The following is a 21,027-nucleotide window of genomic DNA, read 5'->3' as shown; positions in this document are numbered from 1 at the left end:
ACTCCAGTTTCACGGGATCTGGCACCCTCATCTGTCCTCTGTGGGCAACCACACACACATGTGCATACTAACAAACAAAAACACGCATTTATGTAGATAGGAATAAATATTAAGAAGAAGTACTGCGGCATAATAGAGCTGCAGCCTTGGCTGGGTATAGTGATACACAAGTCATCTCAGTGGTGAGGAAGAGAAGGATGAGATCATGGCAAGATTAAGGCCAGCCTGGTCTACTAAGTGAATTTGAAACCAGCCAGGGGACGTAGTGAGGCAGTGTCTAAAAATAAAGAGCTGAGCTCTAACAGTCTGGGGCTTCTGACTTGAGGTCTGCTGCTCTTTCCATTTTCCATAGTGTGATTCTGAGTCGCCCAGGGCCTGACCTGACATGGGAAGGCCTTCACCTGCCTCATTCGCTCTTCAAAACTGGAAGGAAGAGGCCAGGCAGTGCTGGTGCACGCCTTTACTCCAGCCTGGTCTACAGAGCACAGCAAGGGCCACACAGAGAAGCCCTGCCTCAGAAAGGGGAAAGGAAAGCTAAACACACACGCCTTTAATCCCAGCTCTTGGAAGTCAGAGGCAGGCGGATCTCTGGGTTCAAAGGCACCTTGTCCGGTGGCTCTGGAGAGCAGCTTGGGAGTGATGAGGAACAAGCAGGTGTCCGTGATCCGTACACTGTATGAGGAATTACTTCAGTAGAACATCAAACCAAGATGAAGATATCTCTAACTTATCTATCTCTGACGCAGGAATGTAGGACTTCTCCTGGTGAGGAGGTCACTTTATGTTTTCTAACTCAAAGATCTTGTCTGCACAGAAAGTTCCAAGCCAGCCAGTGCTCCATAGTGAGACCCTGTCTCAAAATAATAATAATAATAATAATAATAATAATAATAATAATAATAATAATAAATTTTGTATATTGAGGTCTTTTGTGAGATTTTTACCTGATGCCCACTGTCACAAGCCCTTCTACTGTGGAACCGAAAATCTCAGTCTTCTCTGGGAGACAGAAAGATGGGTTAACTTGTATTTTTCTCTTTTCCGCCAGAGCAGTTGAATTTTTTTTTTTGTTTTTGTTTTTTTTTTTTTGGTTTTTTTTTTTGGTTTTTCGAGACAGGGTTTCTCTGTATAGCCCTGGCTGTCCTGGAACTCACTTTGTAGACCAGGCTGGCCTCGAACTCAGAAATCCGCCTGCCTCTGCCTCCCGAGTGCTGGGATTAAAGGCGTGCGCCACCACGCCCAGCGCAGTTGAATTTTTAATTTTTTTTTTTTTTTGAGACAGAGTTTCACTATGTAGTCCAGGCTGGCCTCGAACAAACAGCCTCCCCCTTGGCCTCCCAAGTGCTAAGATTACAGGTGGGAGCCACCACCATTGGCTGTTTTTAAGGTTGGTCCATTTCCCATGCATAATCCTGCGTTATTTCTTTGCTTTTGTTTCCAGACACAATTTTTCTTTACTTGGTGGAGCAGGAGCACTGCTGTATTATCAACATATCAAACAGGACCTTCTGCCTGCAGAGCAGTGACGCAGCATGTTGGCCTCTTTTGAGTCCTTTGAGCTCAGGAATTCCTCTTCACTGTTGCTGCATGGGAACATGTAGTATGCAGAATTAGGAACTCCTCCTTGACTTATTAAATGCACCACCAGTAGCTGCCAGGGCACAAGTTAACTGCAGTTTACTCTGAGGGTGTGGTTTTGCCCTTCCAGGCTAGGTTAGCCTAATTCCCCCTTAAATATGTACTAAGCTTAGAAGCTAAGGGGGAAAAAAGAGACCTTACTTTAACTAAGTCTCAAACTCGTCAGGTTGGGCAGTCGTTTATGTCTGCCTTCCCTTTGTGAGTAAGCATCCGAGGTGTGGTGACTTACCCGTCATACCTCTTCCCATCCCTTGTGGCTCAGAATAACAGTGTGGAGGTAGTCCACATTGCTGTTTCTTTGGCTACAAATTCTCCTTGCATTCAGGGTTGAAAGTACAGAACTCTTTTCTTATTCTAAAAAGTGAGACCTTGTGGAAAAAGACCAGTGGTGTCTTGTTTTTCAGGGAGGGCTTGAATATCTCAGCTTTTCGCTTGTTCCCTGGGGTGTGGATTTGAAGGATTGTAACCTGGAGCAAAGACTTTGAAAGCTGTGGGTTAGAGAATGTAAGGTGACCTTTTCACCCTTAGAAGAAGTTTGGCATCTCTGTGTGGGGCGGGGAAATTCAGGCCCCTTATAGAGATACCCACATCTTGGTTTTCAGTGGGCTTTTGAAATTCAACTGAGGACGCAATTTAGTGTATTAAGCATGGACGCCTGGCTGTTGCTCTAACTTTCAGGCTGCTCTCAGAGCCGGTTTACAAGGTGCTTTACAGAACAGGAGGGTGAGAGCCAAGGACAAATGTTTGCATACGCTGGCTGCTTTTCCGGGACTAACTTGTTGACATTGCACCTTTTGATTTTGTTGAACCTGCTTTGAATTTCATGTTTGTTCAGAATTTGCCAAAGGGGTTCTATTAGTTATGGACTATATATGCACAGAGTGACCAGGCTATGGAAACTGTCTCTTTCTCCAAGAACAAGCATGTGTGTGTGCGTTTGGTGGACGATACACTCTTTAGTCTTTGGGCTGGTTCCTCTCGCTCTGTGCACTGGTGACTTGCTCTGTCTGCCCTTTCTAGGTAAGTATGCAGAGGACATTTTCGGAGAGATTTGTACCCAGGCAAGCGCCTTTGCCTCCCGAGTAAACTCCCTTGCTGAGCGGGTTGACCGAGTACAAGTTAAAGTCACTCAGCTGGATCCCAAGGAAGAAGAAGGTAAGGAGGCTTAGCCAGAGCTGCAGGCTCTGCTGAGCAGTGCCTGAGAATCCTGCCCCGGTTTGTTAAAAAGCAAGAGGAGAGATCAGAGAGACTGATACATGTCTACTTGGAAGCGACATAGGCCTAGGCGGTGTAAAGAAGCCTTTTCCCTTTTCCCACACAGCACATTCCCTCCCTTCCATCCCCAGCCCCTGTTCTCACGTCTCCTTTCCCTCAGTGATATTTTGCTACCATAAAAGTACCTGGAAGACTCATTTCACCCAAGGAGAGGCCTGCAAGATCTGGCCACATAGTAAACCTTTGTGTTGCTTCATCTGTTCAGTCATGAAATGGCTGGGCTGCTGACAGCCTCGTGGGGCTTCCCCAGAGGGGGAAGGAAAAAAAAAAAAACCTGGCTGCAGCCGTCTGCAGCCAAGAAAGGCAGCAGCTGAGGCGTCTCCGACGGTGTGACTCAGTGTTTGCTCAAATAGCCTGCCGTCCATTTTCTAACGCCTTCCATCTTCTCTCAGTGTCACTACAAGGAATCAACAGTCGGAAGGCCTTCAGAAGTTCTACCACCCAAGACCAGAAGCTCTTTGACAGGGACTCTCTCCCGGTGCCCGTCTTAGAGACCTATAACAGCTGTGACGCTCCTCCCCCTCTTAACAATCTCAGTCCTTACAGGTAACTGTGCGTGCGCGCGCGTTCTCTCTCTCTCTCTCTCTCTCTCTCTCTCTGTGTGTGTGTGTGTGTGATTAAAAACTACATTGTCTAAAATCTCTAAAGATAATATCTATATCAGAGAAGAGAATACTGTTGAACTTCCTGTCCACCCCAGCAGAGACAGTTCACTCTTGTTTGGTCTCTGACGGTCACGCCGCATCTCCTGTGTACTGAAAGTTTGCTGTACCATTGATGCTGCAAAGTTTAATTTGGGAAAAGTAAGTCCATCTGGATCCCATCCAAGGAATTTAGTTATTACAGAAGCAAGAGGACTTGTTAGCAGGCAGTCCTGCACACAGATTCCCAAGGGCCACATTCTAACCGGGTTTCCACTTTCTCAGAAAACTAAATTACCAGATGTTTGGGCAAGTTAGTGGGACCAGCCTCATACTGGCTGCTGGGGGGGGGGGGGGGAGAGGTGTGGGGTGTGAATCACAGTGTGGGGAGTATCGGTGTCCTTCCACGTGAGTGCTAGTCCCTTCATTTTGAACACCCTTTGGATGGTTTCTTCTGTAAGGACCAGCTCTGTTGTAGGTAGACATGGGAAAGGAAGATGGTAGGCTTAAAGACAACCTAGAGTCCTCCCCTCTGGCAATTTGCTAATGTTGTCATCTTGAACAGACCAACTGAGCAGGAGTAGAAAGGGAATATTTATCTTGCTTGTATCCATATAAAGTAGTTACCGGTAGCTAGACGTGGGTGCTGGCGGTCAGACATGGGTACACTGAAGAGCAGTGTGTGTGTGTACCTCTTGAATTCAAGGACACTGGTCTGACCAGAGAGCCCCAAATAGGAGCTTGGTAGCGTCTCACAGAGATCAAGAAGAATATCTGCCCTTTGTCCTAGTAAAGGATATGGAGTCTTGCTTGCCCCAGGGCTGTCACTCTTTAGTCTGAGTTTGGGGATAGTGTGTGACAGAAAGGGTTGACATACCTCATAGTACTGAAAGCGATATGATACAGTGTTTGACAAATAATATTGAGATGTTTCATCTTTCTGGAAACTGTAGTTTCTTTTTTAGATACTAATACTGCCAGAATTAGTATCTCCTTCCTCTCAGTTATCTGGACCTGGCCTAACAGAAACAAGCAGTGGTGTCTCTAACCCAGAGCAAGATATAGTTAATATAAAAATGTCGCTGTCAGGGCCTGGAGAGACAGTTCAACCCTTAAGAACATCTGCTGCTATTGCAAGTTCAGCTCCCAGCACTTAGAGCAGACAACTCACAACCGTCAGTAACTCTAGCTTCGTGTGCTCTCCCACCCCCTTCTGGCCTTTATGGGCACCCACATACATATGTGCACAGAGACACGCATACACATACATTAAATGAAAATAAAATAAATCTAAAGCATGTTTTAAAAGGAACTACAAATGGTTGGTCTAGACACCTGTGCCCTCGGTGGTGGTTGATATGGAGTTTGAAAGGCAAGGGAATTGTCTTTCAGAAGTTTTGGTTGGTTGGTTGGTTGGTTGGTTGGTTTGCTCTGTGTGTGTGTGTGTGTGTGTGTGTGTGTGTGAAGTCCTGGGTGTCCTAGAGCTTATATATACACCAGGCTGTCTTAAGACCATCCTTTGTGTGTAGTTATTTTTTTTTAAAGATTTATTTATTATTATATCTAAATACACTGTAGCTGTCTTCAGAAGAGGGCGTCAGATCTCATTGCGGGTGGTTGTGAGCCACCATGTGGTTGCTGGGATTTGAACTCAGGACCTTCGGAAGAGCAGTCGGTGCTCTTAACCACTGAGCCATCTCTCCAGCCCCGTGTGTAGTTCTTTTTTTGTGTGATACATTCTCTCCACATAGTGTAGGCTGGCCTTGAACTCTGACGCTTCTCTCTGCCTTCTGAGTGCCAGGACTATAGACATGCACCTCCACTCCTGGCTTCCAGTTCCTTGTTTTAGAAGAATAATAACCCTGTCCCCTGAAGCACGTACTTTCTGAACAGTGGAAGTTTCACCACACCAAAGTAGAAGATTCTAGTCAGGCCCAGGGCGCATGGTGAACAGTCGTTACTCAGTAGCTCACTCTGCCCTATGCACTGCGGACCCACAAAGACCCTGTGGTCTGTTGGTGTTTGAGACAGAGTTTCTTTTTTTTTTGTTTGTTTTTTTTTGTTTGTTTGTTTTTTCGAGACAGGGTTTCTCTGTGTAGCCCTGGCTGTCCTGGAACTCACTTTGTAGACCAGGCTGGCCTCGAACTCAGAAATCCGCCTGCCTCTGCCTCCCGAGTGCTGGGATTAAAGGCGTGCGCCACCACGCCCAGCTCTGAGACAGTTTCTTTATGTAGTCATGGCTGTCCTGTCTCTGTCTGTCTCTCTCTCTGAGTGTCTCTCACACACACACCCCCCCCCATGCCTTGAACTCAGAGATTTGTTGCCAGCCCCTGCCTCCCGATGGACCTTGTGGTTTTAAAACAGCTGGCCGTTTGCGTCAGTGGGTCTCCTTGCAGTAATACTGAACAAGGGAGCAGGGAGTAGCAGTGTGCTTAGTTCCTTATCTGTGTGGACAAGAGCAACTGTACACAGAGACACTTAGGTAGAAAAGACCTGGGGCTGGTGAGATGGCTCAGCAGGTAAGTGCAATAACTGCTCTTCTGGAGGTCCTAAGTTCAAATCCCAGCAACCACATGGTGGCTCACAACCACCCGCAATGCTACAGTGTACTTATCTATAATAGTAAAATCTTAGAAAAGACCAGCAGGGCGTGATGGCACACTTGGGAAGCAGGCGGATTTCTGAGTTTGAGGCCAGCCTGGTTTACAAAGTGAGTTACAGGATAGCCAGGGCTATACAGAGAAAACCTGTCCCGAAAAACCAAAAAAACAAAACAAAACCAAAAAAAAAAACCAAAAGACCTTAGTGCTTTCTACAGAGTCCTGGGGAATGGGTAGAGAAGAGGAATCAACAGCAGAAGTCTTCTTAGAGATAAACAGTATTCAGATATCTCTGTCATAGTCAACTGTGCAGGTGATTAGAAAGAATCAGAATTCTGGCCAATCTAACCTTTTCTTCCCCCTGACCATGCAGATTCCTGCATGAGAACTAAAGATATGGCCAAGGTTTGTAAGGAGTTAGGGCCATTGAGAATCTGGTGTGGGAGCAGAAACATACAATTGATTCGAAGGTGTCCTGACTCCTTACAAACTGCTAACTGGTCGGTGTTGGAATGTTGGATTTGGTTGGGAGCTCATCTCTCTACTGACAGCTACTTGTCTTCATTTTTATCCCAGGGATGATGGAAAAGAGGCACTCAAATTCTACACCAACCCCTCATACTTCTTTGATCTTTGGAAGGAGAAGATGCTGCAGGACACCAAGGATATCATGAAAGAGAAGAGAAAGCATAGGGTGAGGGGAAGGGACCTCTGTGCTATACATCAGTAGGCACCGTTGTAGAGGGGGATAAAAAGGAAGCCGGTCTTATGTGAAGTCATTCCAAGTGACCGCTTGCTCGGGTGCCAGGTAAAACTCTTAAAAAAAAAAAAAAAGAATGTGTCCACACCAAATACCACCAAGATGAAAGTATAAATCACACCAAAAATATGTGTGTTCCCGGCACTGTGTAACAACTGAGAATATTTGGGCTGAGCTTTAGAAGTGGGCTTTTCTGTTCACCAGTTATTTTTCTTGCAATCTGCACCGGACTCTGCGGGACACCCAGCTAGCCTGGTCCCAGCCAGCACAGTCTTTCTCAGACACGCACCAGGTGACCCCTTCACTGCTGCGTGGGCAGGGCCAGGACTGCTGGGTAGGCTCCTGGTGCTGTGTGACCTGCCAGCTTTGACCTAGCAATCCCATTAGCATGGCTGTCAGCAGACCCAGGAGAGTGCCAGAGGCTAGTGCGGCTGCAGCAGCTGGAAAATCCTTCATTGGTTGTTTTGTTTTTAACTGTTTCCTTCTATCTGCTCCAGATCTCTGGAGCTGTCGGTCGGTCTTCACCTGTTGACTGACCTTTGTGGCACGACAAATAACAAATAATTATAGATGTGAAACAATTCCCCCTACCCACCCCCAGAGGTAGCTGCTGTTTCCTGTTAGAGGTGCTTGTGTGTGAGCCTGAGCAGTGCTCTGCCTGGGAGGTGCTGTGAACTGGACGGCCTAGGTCACTGCAGACCTGGTAGTTCTGTAAATCCTGCTGTTATCCTGTGTTGTCTAGGCAAATCATCTCACAAGTGTGTGTCCATGAGGATGGGTAGAATTTTAATGAAGCACTTTGGAAAATGTTTTACAAAGGCTTTTCTGTTCCTTTTCATTATAGAAAGAAAAGAAAGATAATCCAAATAGAGGGAATGTGAACCCACGTAAAATCAAGACACGCAAGGAAGAGTGGGAGAAGATGAAAATGGGACAAGAGTTTGTGGAGTCCAAGGAGAAGCTGGGGCCTTCTGGGTAGGTGATGCTGTGTCACTTCTCTGGAGCAGCTGGGACCCTTGGGACAAAAGGCTCTGGCACCATCTGAAGTCTGGCTGTAGTGTTTAGGCTAATACACCGTTAATCGGTCAAGAGACTGCGATTTAAATGAGGTGACTAGGCTGGTCTGACAGGGAAGGCCATGGTTTCTAATGATGATACTCTGCCAGAAGCCAGTACACCTGCAGGTCTCAGAGGAAAGTGGTCTTGGAAGCCCTCTCCCTCCAGAACACACATGAAGGTTGTGCTGAAGAGCTGGGCTGGGCACGGGAGGTGCAGCACAGGCAAGCTATGCAGGTTCCCAGAACAAATTCTCAGCCAGGCTTGGAAGAGGGGTAGCCAAAAGACTGAATGCAGACCTCAGAGTCAGTATGGGAAAGGTTGCTGGGCCACTGTGGAGACAGATATATCTCTCTGAAAAAGTGGGAGATGGCATCCTGACCCATTTCCCAATACCAAGTCACGCTGGAGGTTTAAAGAGGCAGAATGGTTTTAAAATCTAGTTTGATGCTTATCCTGATGTCTGACCCCTGTGACATTCAAAGCCAAGTCACCATGACTACCTGGTGTGAGAGTCACCCTGGCTTTTCCTCTAAATTCATTGCTCCTGGCAGTCAGAGATGTGCACAGCCCATACTGGGCGCTGAGTACTGATAAAAGGGAAGAGCTCTTGATTTTATAATAACTACCATGGAAATCTTGACACATGTGACACTTGTTCTTCCTGGATTCAGAGGTTTGTTTCATAAGCATAGGAAGATGGTGGAAATGAACCTTTCTACAGAAAAAACAGTAGTAAAGGGGCCTTCATTGATCTGTCCAGTAGGGGGCCATTTTGTTCCCCAGTCCCATCCTGTTTTGATAGGCACATGGCATAGGATTAGTGACTCCTATGGCCATAAATGCCAACTGTCAAAAGTGTATGTCTGATTTTGAGGCTTGGGTGGTGAAGATGAGGAGCTAGCCTCCCTCCACCCCTTTCATCCACCCCCCCACACACACCTTCCTGAAGGTTTGGAATTGGTGTGTGGCTAGGCTATATCATCTGACTTATTTACGTGCCCGAAATTCTGATCCTGGGACCTGTTGGGTGAGCTCTGTAGGACCCAGCAGTGGCAGAGAGGAGAGGAAGAGGGGCAGGGTGGGCCAGTTTTGCTAGTTGGTGCCCATGGGCTTGAGCTAATGTGGAGGTTCCCTGCCTCGTGTGCGCACGTGTATGAAGGTTTAGTGTTCATCCAGAGCCAGTTCACCAGTTCAGGGCCTAAGGCGCTGAGGAATGGGTTTCCATGCAGCCAGCTCTAAAACAATGCTTATTTTTTCCCCCCTTTCTTTCATTATTTTCAAGACAGGGTTTCTCTGTGTAGCCCTGGCTGTCCTGGAACTCACTCTATAGACCAGGCTGACCTTGAACTCAGCTATCCCCTGCTTCTGCCTCCTGAGTTCTGGGATTAAAGGTGTCCACCGCTGCCCAGGCTTCCAGCATCCTGCTTTAAGCAGAAGCTCATGTGATAAAGGATGTGGTAGAGACCGTCATGACTGCCTCATGGCAGCCTGCACTCGTCCTTGGCTTGCTTCTGCAGTCAAATCCTTTTTAGCCTTTCACACTCCAGGGGCTTGTCTACCTCAGAACCAGGCTGCCAGTCACGTGTTTGTAACTAACCTGTGGGGTTTGGCTTCATTCTTTGTCGTCTTAAATAGACAAGATCTCACTGTATGACCCTGGCTGGCATGGAACTTAGGGTGGCCTCAAAGTCTCAAAACTTACCTATCTTTGCTTTCCCTGTGCTGAGGCTAAAGCCGCACACCACCATTCCTAGCCTAAAGTATAGTCTTGGTGTAACAGGAAACACATGGAATCTCCTCGTTTTGCTCCACCCTAATAACCTTTGTGTCAGATGCACTTACGTGGTATCTATTAGTAAGGAAAGGAGAGCACTCAAGCTCTGCACGTTTAAGCACGCTTTGGCACTTTGGATGGACCTCGATTCTTTACAAGACAACTGACATTGGTATGTCGTCAGGTATTCGTCCGCCTTGGTGTACCAGAATGGCAGCATTGGCTCTGTTGAAAATGTGGATGCGGCCAGCTACCCACCACCACCACAGTCGGACTCTGCCTCCTCGCCTTCCCCTTCATTCTCTGAAGACAACTTGCCTCCCCCGCCAGCAGAATTCAGGTAAATGGTAGAACCTCTTCCATCCATCCTGGGTAGTAAAGCACTCGAGAACAAAGGAAGAGCCGGGCGTGGTGGCGCATGCCTTTAATCCCAGCACTCGGGCAGAGGCAGGTGGATCTCTGAGTTGAGGACAGCCAGGGCTAAACCGAGAAACCCTGTGTCAAAAAAAAAAAAAAAAAGAAAGAAATTAAAAAAAAAAGAACAAAGTAAGAGTTCACTAAAGTGACTTGAGGCAAGAGTGTGCAGGTAGGAATACCATTTATGAAGTACTGGCAGAGTTGTTGTTACCCCATATTAGGTACACATCAGCTTTCATAAAGGCGAGAGGTGGGAGGTGGGGAGACCTTGTAGACAGCTGCTTCAGCTCACTCAGTGTACCCTAAAGGATGAGCCAAGTGTGGTGGCCAACACGAGTCATCCTAGCACTTGGGGGCAGAAGGATAAGAGATTTAAGGCCAGCCTAGACTACATAGTGGCAGGGGGTGGGGGACAGCACACCAAGGGAAAGGGGAAATACAGACTATGTGACTTCCAGTCTGTCCCTTGGAGGTGTGTGCAATGGGGTCTTCTCCCTTCAAAATCACTTCTTGCTCATGCCTTGTCAAGGTGTAGTGAGGCTTAAAGGTCTGTGGAAAACTTCTGATTGGGTGTTGCTTCTGCTGCTATTGCTGTTTTTCCTCCTCCTCTTCCTCCTCCTCCTCCTCTTGAGATGGGGTCTCTTTATATAGCCCTGGCTGTCCTAGAACTCTCTATGTAGGGAGACTAAGCTAGCCTCAAACTCACGTAGATCCACTGCCTCGGTCTCTGGAATACTGGGATTAAAGGCTTGAGACAACACTTCTGCGTAGTAAGGTGCTTTTCTAAGCAGTAGCTCTCAGTGCAGGGCAGATGTGAAGGTTCACAAGAAAACTCTCATCTTTACATTGTTACCTCAGATCTTGAAGTTGGAACCTCACAGATCTGACCCCTAAAGTGAGCCTTCGCCCTCTTTCAAACCTGGGTCAAGAGTTAGCCAGGAGTTGGGAGTCGTGGTTCATGCCTTTAATCTCAGCATTCAGGAGGCAGAAGCAGGCCAATTTCTGTGAGTTGAGGCCAGTCAGAACTGCATAGTGAGACCCTGTCTCAAGCAAACAAAGCTGAGCGTGTTAGTTCAGGCCCATAATTTTAGTACTTGGGAGGCTAAGGCAGGAATGTCATGTGTTCTAGGCCCACCTGGACTACATAAGGCCCTGTCTCCAACTCCAAGTGGACATTTGCCCCTACCAAATTCAGTAGCATTCATAGAGTAAGAAACAGAGCCCAGTGGATGATGAAGGCTTGAATTTTTATTCTAGCTCTTTCATGTATGTATTTAGGTCTAGCTAGAGGTTTACACTGACAGCCACCCATGGGACACTCTCCAGGAGGGTTCAAGGAGCCATCTCCTGAAAAGATTAAAGGGGACCTGAACTGCTGCTGTCTCTGCCAGTCTTCCTGACAGGGTGCTCAGTCGTTTCCTTCAGTCTCCAGTTGTATTCCCTTCTACTGGAAGGTTGCCCTCAGTGCCTACCTATTCCTTGGTGATCTGTTTTGGCCATTTCCATCAGTCTGAGGCAGAGCGAAATGGGAGTCAACTAAGAAGGGCCTGAGCTTATAGAAGAGCTTGCCTCTGGGCAGGGGTTGGCACTGTGGTTATGATGGTAAATCTTGTCCCTTTGGCCTTTCAGCTACCCTGCAGACAACCAAAGAGGATCTGTCTTGGCTGGACCCAAAAGAACCAGCATGGTCAGCCCAAGCCATCCACCCCCAGCTCCTCCTCTGAGCTCTCCGCCAGGTCCCAAGCCTGGCTTCGCTCCTCCACCTGCCCCTCCACCTCCACCTCCCATGAGTGTGCCACCTCCACTACCATCGATAGGATTCGGGTCTCCTGGGACCCCTCCACCCCCATCACCTCCATCTTTCCCTCCTCACCCTGATTTTGCTGCTCCTCCACCACCTCCCCCACCACCAGCAGCTGACTACCCAATGCCACCACCTCCTTTGTCCCAACCTTCTGGAGGTGCTCCTCCGCCTCCTCCTCCCCCTCCCCCTCCAGGGCCCCCGCCTCTCCCCTTCAGTGGTGCCGATGGTCAGCCTGCTGCACCACCACCACCACCCCCTTCTGAGGCCACCAAGCCCAAGTCTTCATTGCCTGCTGTGAGTGACGCGCGTAGTGACCTGCTTTCTGCCATCCGCCAAGGTAAAGCCAGGGTTGGGTCTGAGGACACGTACCCTTAGCTGAGATGCTGGGGCAGGGGCTTGACCCTTTCAAGGAAACCGCTTTCGCAGGCAGCCGAGAGATTAGACCTCCAGGTCAGGGTAGGACTTCCCTTAAAGACGCTGGGATTGAGCGTTCTTTCTATATTTGTTGATTGTGAATTATTTTTTAAGCTGGGACCCTAGAATTCCTTGAAGTAAGCACGTTATGTGTGTTTACATACATCTTCTTGGGAAAAGATCCCCAGATGAAAATGAGTCACTGTCCCGTCGGCCAACTTTTCAGCCAGACTCGGTTGCAGCTGTCTTCTCTGCTCCACTGCTGTGTCCTCCCTCTCTGCTCTCTGATCCCTCCCTGCCTGCTCCCATTTCTTCCTATCTTTTTCTTTCTTTTCTCTCCTTCCCTTCTCTTCTTCCAGCCACCAATCTTCCCCCTCCCTCCTTTCCCCCCTCTCCCTGCCCCCCTCCTGTCACTCATTGGGATCAGATTTGATCGGAGGGTTAGGTGTGGTTTGTTCTGTTGGTAATCCTCCAAGCCCCACTGTAGCTAGGGCTGAGCACTTGCCTGATGGTGGTACTCTAACTTCAGAAGCCTCAGTGCTCACAGCCAGGCAGGACAGCGGGCTTCCTTTCAGAGATGCTGATCCCACAGGACCTGTCTTTCCTTTTTTTTTCCCCTTGCTTCTTCAGGAATCCATCTTTCTCTGTCCTTTATACTCCTGTCCTGATGATACTCAGTCCCAGAGGGTTGTGGGACTAGGGCTGTGCTTCCTGCCTAACCTGCTCCTCTCCCTCCAGGCTTTCAGCTGCGAAGGGTTGAAGAGCAACGGGAGCAAGAGAAGCGTGATGTGGTGGGCAATGATGTGGCCACCATCCTGTCCCGTCGGATCGCTGTTGAGTACAGCGACTCGGAAGATGATTCTTCTGAATTTGATGAAGACGACTGGTCGGATTAACTCGGCCTGCTGCCCACATTCCTCTTTCTAGTCCTCCCACCTGCCTTCCTCCATACAAACTACCAGTCTCATGGGGGGAAGAAAGCAAGGGACAAAGAACTGCAAGGGGCCAAAGCCAAAGATCTATTCGAGTGCTTCCTTCAAATGACCATGTACTTCTTCCCCATGCCTGCCTGTGGGCTCCTGAGGGTCCCCTCAGGAGCTGACCCCTCTTTCCACTTGACAGGAAGGGAGAACCCTACAGAATCCCTTCGTTTGGGTTTCAACTGGAGATAGTGCCTTCTTCCCCTGATAACCATTTTAACCCATGGCCTTCCTCAAAACCCTTTCATTTAGCTACTTCAAATAATGTTAGCCACCTCCTGTCTCACAGCAGTGGGTACAGCCTGTGTGGGCGCAGGTGGTCCCTTTTCTGTGCCCTGACAAGTAGACTGGCACACCCCTGCCCCACACTCAGCCTTCTGCAGCAGGTAGGCTTGCTTCTGTTAGCTCTGCCTGGATGCCTTTGTTCCAGAAGGCATGGGGCCTCTAAAGACTCTCACCAGTGATGCACTTCTGGAGACTGAGGGTGCGGCCTTCCTCCCGTGCTCTCTCTAGATGAGTGTCGGGTCTGGGTGTCCTTTGCATGCCCCTCCTCACCCCAGGTGCCTTAAGACTGCACAGCCCAGTTCTAACCTGATATTCATGACCAAACTAGCCCTGACACTCAGGGACCTGGACCTCTGCTGACTGTCAGGAGCAAAACTTGAAGGTTTTGCCTGGCACCGCAGGACTGGAAGAGAGAGGAACATGTTCAGGATACTGAGGCCAGGATGAGAAGTGACTCTCTCAAGGTCACACAGACAGTGATAGAACAAGAGCCCAGGCTTCCTGTTTCCAAGTCACCTGTGTTTCCTGGGACCAAATAATGAGCACCTGCTGGAGTCTGGGCAGAGCAGCCTGGCTCCCTTCTACCCCAGAGCTCCCAAATGCCGGGCTTGCATTTGGAGGGTTCATGGCCTGTGCAGGGTGGGGGTGGGGGCTCTCCAGTGCAGCTTTAACTGCAGCCTCTCTGGTAACCGTTTATTTCCCCTTTCTGTCTGCAGCCAGTCATGTGGCATGGGAGCTGTGCTGGGGAGGCAGTGTAGAGAGGAGCTGTGGGGCAGCCAGCCTTGGCAGGTGCTGTTTGCAGTTCACTGCAGCTCCCTCCCTCTTTTGTTTCCTCAATTTAAGCAGAGGTTGTGCCAGCTGTAGAAACTTCAGTCCCTCAGGCTGGCAGCCGCTGCAGGTACCTGCCTGGGGGGGGGGGGGGGGTGGCGGCCATGGAGAAGGCTGAGAGGCAGAAGGACACGGGGTCTTCATGCCTCGCCACCTTGCTGTCCATGGTGATGCTGACCCACCCCCTTTACCTCCCTTCCCAGAACTGATACGCGGGGTGCTATTATTCAGGAAAAAAAAACTGAGCAGCTCTGGCCAGCAGCAAGGTTTCTTCTCTACTGCCCCAACTATTGTGTGGCCTCTTGTGCTGAAATCGGCTTCTCTGGCTTCAGAGCCTGAAACAAAGAGAAACAGGATCTGTCTCTACCCAGCACAGCAAATGGTTGTAGTAATTGCCAAAGCCCTCATAAACCCCTCCGGCTTGAGGAGAGTGCAATCATGGCTCTGCCGCCTGCACTTGCTGGGTTCCTCCCCTCTGCCTCCTTTCTTGAACTCAGAGGTAGGGACTAAGCACCAGGTGCCAGCAGGCCCTCCTGCTGTGGCTACTCCAGAGTGCTCTGTCCTCTCCATGTGTCCATGTCCTGCCCCCCCACCCCGACCCCCCCCCCCCCAAATCCAGTGTCTGGCACAGGGTTTGGCAGTCAACTCCATGCTGTGCATGTTTCCCACCCCGTGCCTTAGAAGCTGAAGGTGCTTTCATCAGAACCTTAAAATGGCTGTTGATGGTACCCTGGCTGCAGCCCAGCGGGGGCTGGAGAGGCAGGGGAGGGCAGTGGTCCTTCCAAATAGAAGTCCTGGGGCCTGGCCAGGCCAGGGTTTGGGCCTAATGGTTTTTACTAAATTACTCCCCTCCTGCTCTCCGAGAAAGGGGAGCCAGAGCCGCTCGCTCACTGTGGTTCTGTTCCGACCTTGAAGGGGCGGTATTGGCCTGGCTTCTGGAATGGACAGAGTCCACCAGGAAAGACTGGGGGCGGGAGGAGCTGGGGAGGGGCCCTGTCTGTGGAAGGTAGGATTAGATCATTAGCTCAGTGACCTCCTAGGGTTTCGATGTGCTGTGTTCTCATCCTACAGCTGGTTTGGTAATGATCTGCAAGTCCCGGAGAGCAACAGCACAGCTCCGCCTGACGCTCTCATTAAAATCCATGCAGCCAAGCTCTGCGCTTTGTAGCAGCCGGCCTTGCAGAGACTCCTCAGCTTGGGGGGCTGGGGACCCAGTCAGCTGAGAGGTCCTCTAGGCTCTACTTAGGCATATGTGTACCCCCCAGGAAAAAAAATTTTTAAGCATGCTTCTTAAACATGCTTCTTTAAACCTAGAGCCCTTTAAAATAATAAAGGACCCAGTACAGGTGGGTGTGTTTGTGGAATCCTATAAGCCAAGAATACCAAGTTTAGTGACTATTTAAACTGGGCTGAGGCTGGTAAGACTATAAAGCAGTGGCCCATAAGGACTCTTAAGCGTGAGGCCAAGGAGCCACGGCCCTTCCCAGTCTGCCTGGCCCAGGGGGGCTGCCCCCATTCCTGGAGCCCAGGGGCCCAGCTTGCAATTGCTAGTGTCAGGAGTGACTTGTAGCTTTGCCTTGGTTGTGAGATGATTTCATTCCAGGGGAGGGGGCGGGGGATCCCTTGGAGGCTCAGAGCAGCTGGCCCAAGCTGCAGCTCCTCTCCAGTGGAGGCTTGAATGCCCTCAGAAACGACCCTGGCCAATGTCACCGCAGAGCTGAGGCGGTGTTGTCAGGGCTAATGTGAAATCTCTTCCCGTGGCGCCGATCCTCTGACTCTATAGCGCCAGCTTGGACAGATTGAGGTCTCTGTGGCTTTGGTGACCCTGCTTAAGCATTCCCACCGTGTCCCTGTTCTGCGCTAGCACTGCCTCCTGCTGCAGCCCCTGACTTGACCTCAGGGCCTGGGGAGGGAAGCACCTTGCCAGGGCCAGGCGCTCCAACTCAGATGTGTCAGCCTCTGGGGGAAGGGGGGATTAAGCTTTGAGCTTGGCTGGTGCCCATTTGACCTGGGACAGGTGTTACCCAGAGAGGTGCTTCTCCTGTGTTTCCTGCCTCCTAGGGCCTCCGTGAGGGCTGAGAGCAGTTCTGCTCCTGTATTAACTTGCTTCAGTTAACTGACTTGAGAAACTAACCAATTTTTACTTCCTGCCTAGAATGACGTACACATAGGAGAGAAAGCTATCATGTTCCCAAAGTGCCTTGTTTTCTCTGATATAAATATATTTATAAGGACATATTCCAGTAGGTTCTTGGTGTTTCCCATATCAAGATTTCTGCGAGCTAATGCATAGAGGGAATACTGTCTAAAAATAGACCCTTTCCTCCCAGAGGTTGGGAGGGGGGACCTGAGCAGTGGAGTGAAGCCACACCCCACAATTTTTTATTTATTTGTTTATTTTTAGATAGGGTTTCAGGTAGACGTGCAGGCCTTGACCTTACTATATAGCTGAAGATGGCCTTGACCTCCTGACCCCTGCCTCAGCCATGCCTGGCTAGGACAGCCAAATTGTTGTTTCAAGTCTGCTTTCACTTGCTTCCCTGCCGGGCTTATTGTGTGTACCGCATTTGTACTCCCAATAACCTGAAGATTCCATGTAACTATTATGTACGCGCATGAATACTTTAAATGCCAACCTTTTCAATCATTTGATAAAGTCTTTGTAGTCACTCAGTCACCTCTGGTGTCTCTGTGTGTGTGTGTGTGTGTGTGAGTGTTTTGTGGGAGAAGGAATCGTAAGCAATTCTGCAGGCCACAGGTGGGTGAGGGACTCTGTAAGGGGTCCAGCATGGGTGGGCTTCAAAGGCAGGAGGCCTCTGGCTAGTTTGTAGGCACAGGTCCCCTTCTGTGAGGACAGCCCTAGAGCTGGCTGCCCACAGCTCCTTGCACCAGGCAGGAGAGGCGCACACTGAATGCTGATGCCGCCTTCCAACATCTGGCCGGCATCTTGTCTGCCTCACAGACCCAAGCAACTTACCTTAAATAGAACCGTTCACAATGGAATCCGATAAAAAGGTTTTGGACTGCTCCAAGCCCCATCTCTTGCCTGCCTGAGGAAGACTGAGGGGGCTGGGTTTGCATCCTGACCCCTCCAAAATGACCTACCCAGGAAGCAACGGTTGTTGGAAGCACAGCTGCTGTGGGTTACTGTCCCCAGGGGTAATTTATGAGAAGACACCCAGATCCAGGCCCAATAGACACAGTGGGATGGCCCGGGGAGACGACAGGGAGCAGAGTCGCGGGCGCCATGGGCCGTGGGTCACCACGCCTGCTGTTCACAGAGTCACCCACGGGCATCACGGGAGAGGGGGCAGAAGTTTTTGAATTGTCAGCAAGTGCTGCGCCAGCCACTCTGAGCTCATCGCTGGAGGTGGGGTGCCGGGGAGGGGGCACAGAACCCCTCGCTCCCCTCCCGCGCGGCCTGTGTTTAGTCAGCACTTGGCCGCCAGAGCTGGTGACTGACAGGCAGCCAGACGCCCGCCCTGGCAGAAGACAAAATGGTGTCGGAGCCGCCCTTGGAGGAACCGGAGGGAAGGAGTGTGGTTCTGGGAAACTAGAGGCCTGTGCCTGGATGCTGTCTCCACTGCTGCCACACAGGGAAGGAAGCCCTGACACTGTGCGAGTCGCTTCGCCTCCTGGAACTAGGGGAAAATGGACATTTACAGAGCTCCCACTACCTGCTATAGGCAGCACATGCTAAGTGTGCGAGGTCCCCGGTGGACAAGAGAGGTGCTTTGAGCTGCCTAACCCTGCCTGCTGCTATGCCATTTACCCTGCTCAACAATCCACCCCGCAGCAGGCTGAGGAGTGCCAGTGTCTAAGGTTTCTGCTCTTAAGATCTTACCTGCCTCACCTACCCCGCCAGCGCTCAGTTTTACAGGTGCACTAACAGGTGAGGGTATTTTTTGTTCTTTGGACTCAAGCAAGCTTGACTGAGGTTCCAGCCATCTTTGACCTTTGGGGCAGAAGGAACCTGTGCCCTTGACTACTTGGGAACAACACGGGTTCCCTACGTCTGGGCAGGTACACCCTGCCCTGTTCACACATGCATGGGTTCACGTACACGCATTTGTCTAATAAGTAGCCTACAGTTCAGGCCCAGAAAGCACACTTAGACACTGTGTACAGAGCTCTGCTCTTATGCAAAACAAGGACACAAGTCAGCACACAGCTACAGGAGCAGGCATAATTGCAAGCACATCTAAGAGGCCTCCTGAGCCATGGTGCTGGCTGGCTGCCTCGGCCAGCTGCTCACTGCCCCCTCCTGGCCACCTTTCCACCAGGGCAACCTGGCACCATTTCCTGAAGTTCTGCTCAGGGTGATTGGCAACCAGTTCTCACCTAGATTATGGAATCGGGAGCAGTTTCTGGGCCTCCCTTCCCCCAGGCCCAGGGTGTGGGGCCCCAGAGGAAGCTCTTCAGGGCTTAAGGACACAGACAGCCTGAACAGCCTGAGCAATCCAAGTAGAATTGCCCTCCTGTGTGACAGCATGGCGATACCCTCCCACTCCACTCCAGGGAGCAGCCACCCCCCCCCCCGCCCTGCCCTAGTGTGTGCCCCACCCAGTACTCACCCTCCCTCTCTCTCTTCTCTCTCTCTCACACACACACAACACACACACACAAAAGGTTCAGAGGTATAGGCTTCCACGCTGCCCAGGCTGGAGCTGCTCCAGCTCGAAGCTCCCTGCTTTCCGGTCTGGACTTGAACTTCCTTTATTCAGCAAGGCATTGAGCCTGACTCTAGGTGCAGCCATTCCACTGTGGTGTTCCAGTCGGTGTCTTTGCAGTTGATAATGCTCCCAGATGTACACCCGGGTAGAGCACATCTGTAAAGGGGTCAGTGGCTTCCTCAGGACAGACTTGAAAGCCTTTGGTTCCTGTTGTACAGATGTGGAAAGGCACAGAAGGGTTTTGCGGCATGAAGGGCTTTGCGGCGTGCCCAGCACCACACAGCCAACTGGCATCCGTTGTCAAAATAGAAACCTTAGTGATGCTCAAGAGAACACAGCACCTTATGAGGTTGGGCCCAGAGATAAGGAGACTGGAGCGGAGCGGCAGAGTCGGGAGCTCCTTTTCTTCAGAAAATACTCACAGGGTCCCTTTGGCTGTCTGAAGACTTGGGGGAAGCTCGGAGGAGGTTCTAGAAGTGGACCCTCAGCAGGGAGGCTGGGGACAATGCATCTTGAAAGCTGTGCGGATTTCTCCGTTGCTTCCTCCTGCACAGGGTAAATCCCTGACTTGCTTTTATGCAGAGGCATGAGACAAGCCAAAGGAGCCTCTCCCTAGCCCATGGCTGCTTGCTTGCCCATCTACGTATGCACGCATGAGTGAGGTGTGCCCATAGGCCTGGAGTACCAGCAGTGTGTGCGCTCACCTGAGTTCATTTATGCATGCCTCGAGTAGTGCATCTGAGCTCACGCACAGGTTTAGTATCCATGACTGTGGTTAGTTGGTTTATGTGGCTATTTATTTATTTTGAGACAGGGTCTCTGTAGTCCAGGCTGGCCTCAAACTACTGGTGAGCTTTTTGCCCCAGCCTCCTAAGTGTTAAAATTCTAGGTATCAGCCACTGTGACACAATGCGCCCCCCCCCTTTCTTTTTTTTAAGACAGGGTTTCTCTGTGCAGTCCTGGCTGACCTGGAACTCACTCTGTAGATCAGGCTGGCCTGGAATTCAGAGATCTGCCTGCCTCTGCTTCCTGAGTGCTGGGATTAAAGGAGTGCACCACCACAGCCTGGGCTATTAAAACAACAACAACAGAAATGGGGATTGAACCCCAGGCTTTGCTGTAGCCTCAGGCCCTGTGTGTGAGCTTATATACATAAACAGTGCCTGTGGGCTGGGTGACTCAGCAGTTAAGAGCACTTGCTGCTCTTGCAGAGGCCTGGAGTTGTGTGATTCCTAGGACCCAACTCGGGCACCTAGCACCATCCCATAATTCAGCTGCAGGGAATCTGAGGGCACCCACACTCCCTCGGGGAAAGTGCTTGCCTAGAATACATCAATCCCAGTTCAATCCCTAATACCATAACAAAACCAGGTTTGCTGGTCCACGCCTGCCATTCCAGCACTTGGGAGATGGAGAAGAGAATCCGAAGTTTAATGTCGTCCTTGGCTGTGTAGTGAGTTCAAGGGCAGCCTGGACTACCCTGAGACTCTGTCTAAAGTAAAAATCAATCAATGATTTCTGCATGTCTGACCGGCGACTTAGTGAACAGGTAAGGTTTTGCTTGAGTGTGTGCTCAGTGCAGTTGGCACATTGAATCCACTTGGGAATATACAAGGGTTCCCCTGCCTTGGTGTGGAGAGCTGGGTGGAACCTGTCTACATATGCTCACCCCGTGGTGTGTATGTGTGTGTGTACAGGAATGGCTTTGTGTGGCTGTCCATGTAAAGTAGAAATGCCCTGTGAGAAAGTATGATGTCGTCAGTCCACCCACCCTGGTATATGTGGTGCTCTGATGGGCTGGAGGCAGAGCCCTGTCTCGTGTCCCCCCTCCCCACAGCAGGTACACAATTCCCTGGACCCATCCTGCTCAGCCAATTTG

The 21,027-nt window shown here is 50.3% G+C and overlaps 1 protein-coding gene across 4 annotated transcripts in view; it reads left to right on the top strand.

Moving 5' to 3' along the window:
• Wasf2 (WASP family member 2) overlaps nucleotides 1-17,148 on the top strand; it is a 66,960-nt gene extending 49,812 nt beyond the window's left edge. For all 4 annotated transcript variants that reach the window (XM_021159839.3, XM_085838875.1, XM_021159838.3 and 1 more), the window contains 7 exons: nucleotides 2,659-2,793; nucleotides 3,306-3,459; nucleotides 6,731-6,848; nucleotides 7,759-7,889; nucleotides 9,932-10,087; nucleotides 11,794-12,305; nucleotides 13,121-17,148. In XM_021159839.3, the coding sequence (XP_021015498.1) occupies nucleotides 2,659-2,793; nucleotides 3,306-3,459; nucleotides 6,731-6,848; nucleotides 7,759-7,889; nucleotides 9,932-10,087; nucleotides 11,794-12,305; nucleotides 13,121-13,278 (1,364 nt within the window). In that variant the 3' untranslated portion in view covers nucleotides 13,279-17,148. The remainder of the gene's footprint in view (nucleotides 1-2,658; nucleotides 2,794-3,305; nucleotides 3,460-6,730; nucleotides 6,849-7,758; nucleotides 7,890-9,931; nucleotides 10,088-11,793; nucleotides 12,306-13,120) is intronic.
• The last annotated feature ends 3,879 nt before the right edge of the window (nucleotides 17,149-21,027 follow it).

Source organism: Mus caroli, unplaced genomic scaffold (genome assembly GCF_978045245.1).
Source record: "Mus caroli unplaced genomic scaffold, Mus_caroli_1 scaffold_6, whole genome shotgun sequence".
In the NCBI taxonomy this organism is placed as follows: Eukaryota; Metazoa; Chordata; class Mammalia; order Rodentia; family Muridae; genus Mus; species Mus caroli.
This window is presented reverse-complemented; position numbering and strand designations above follow the sequence as displayed.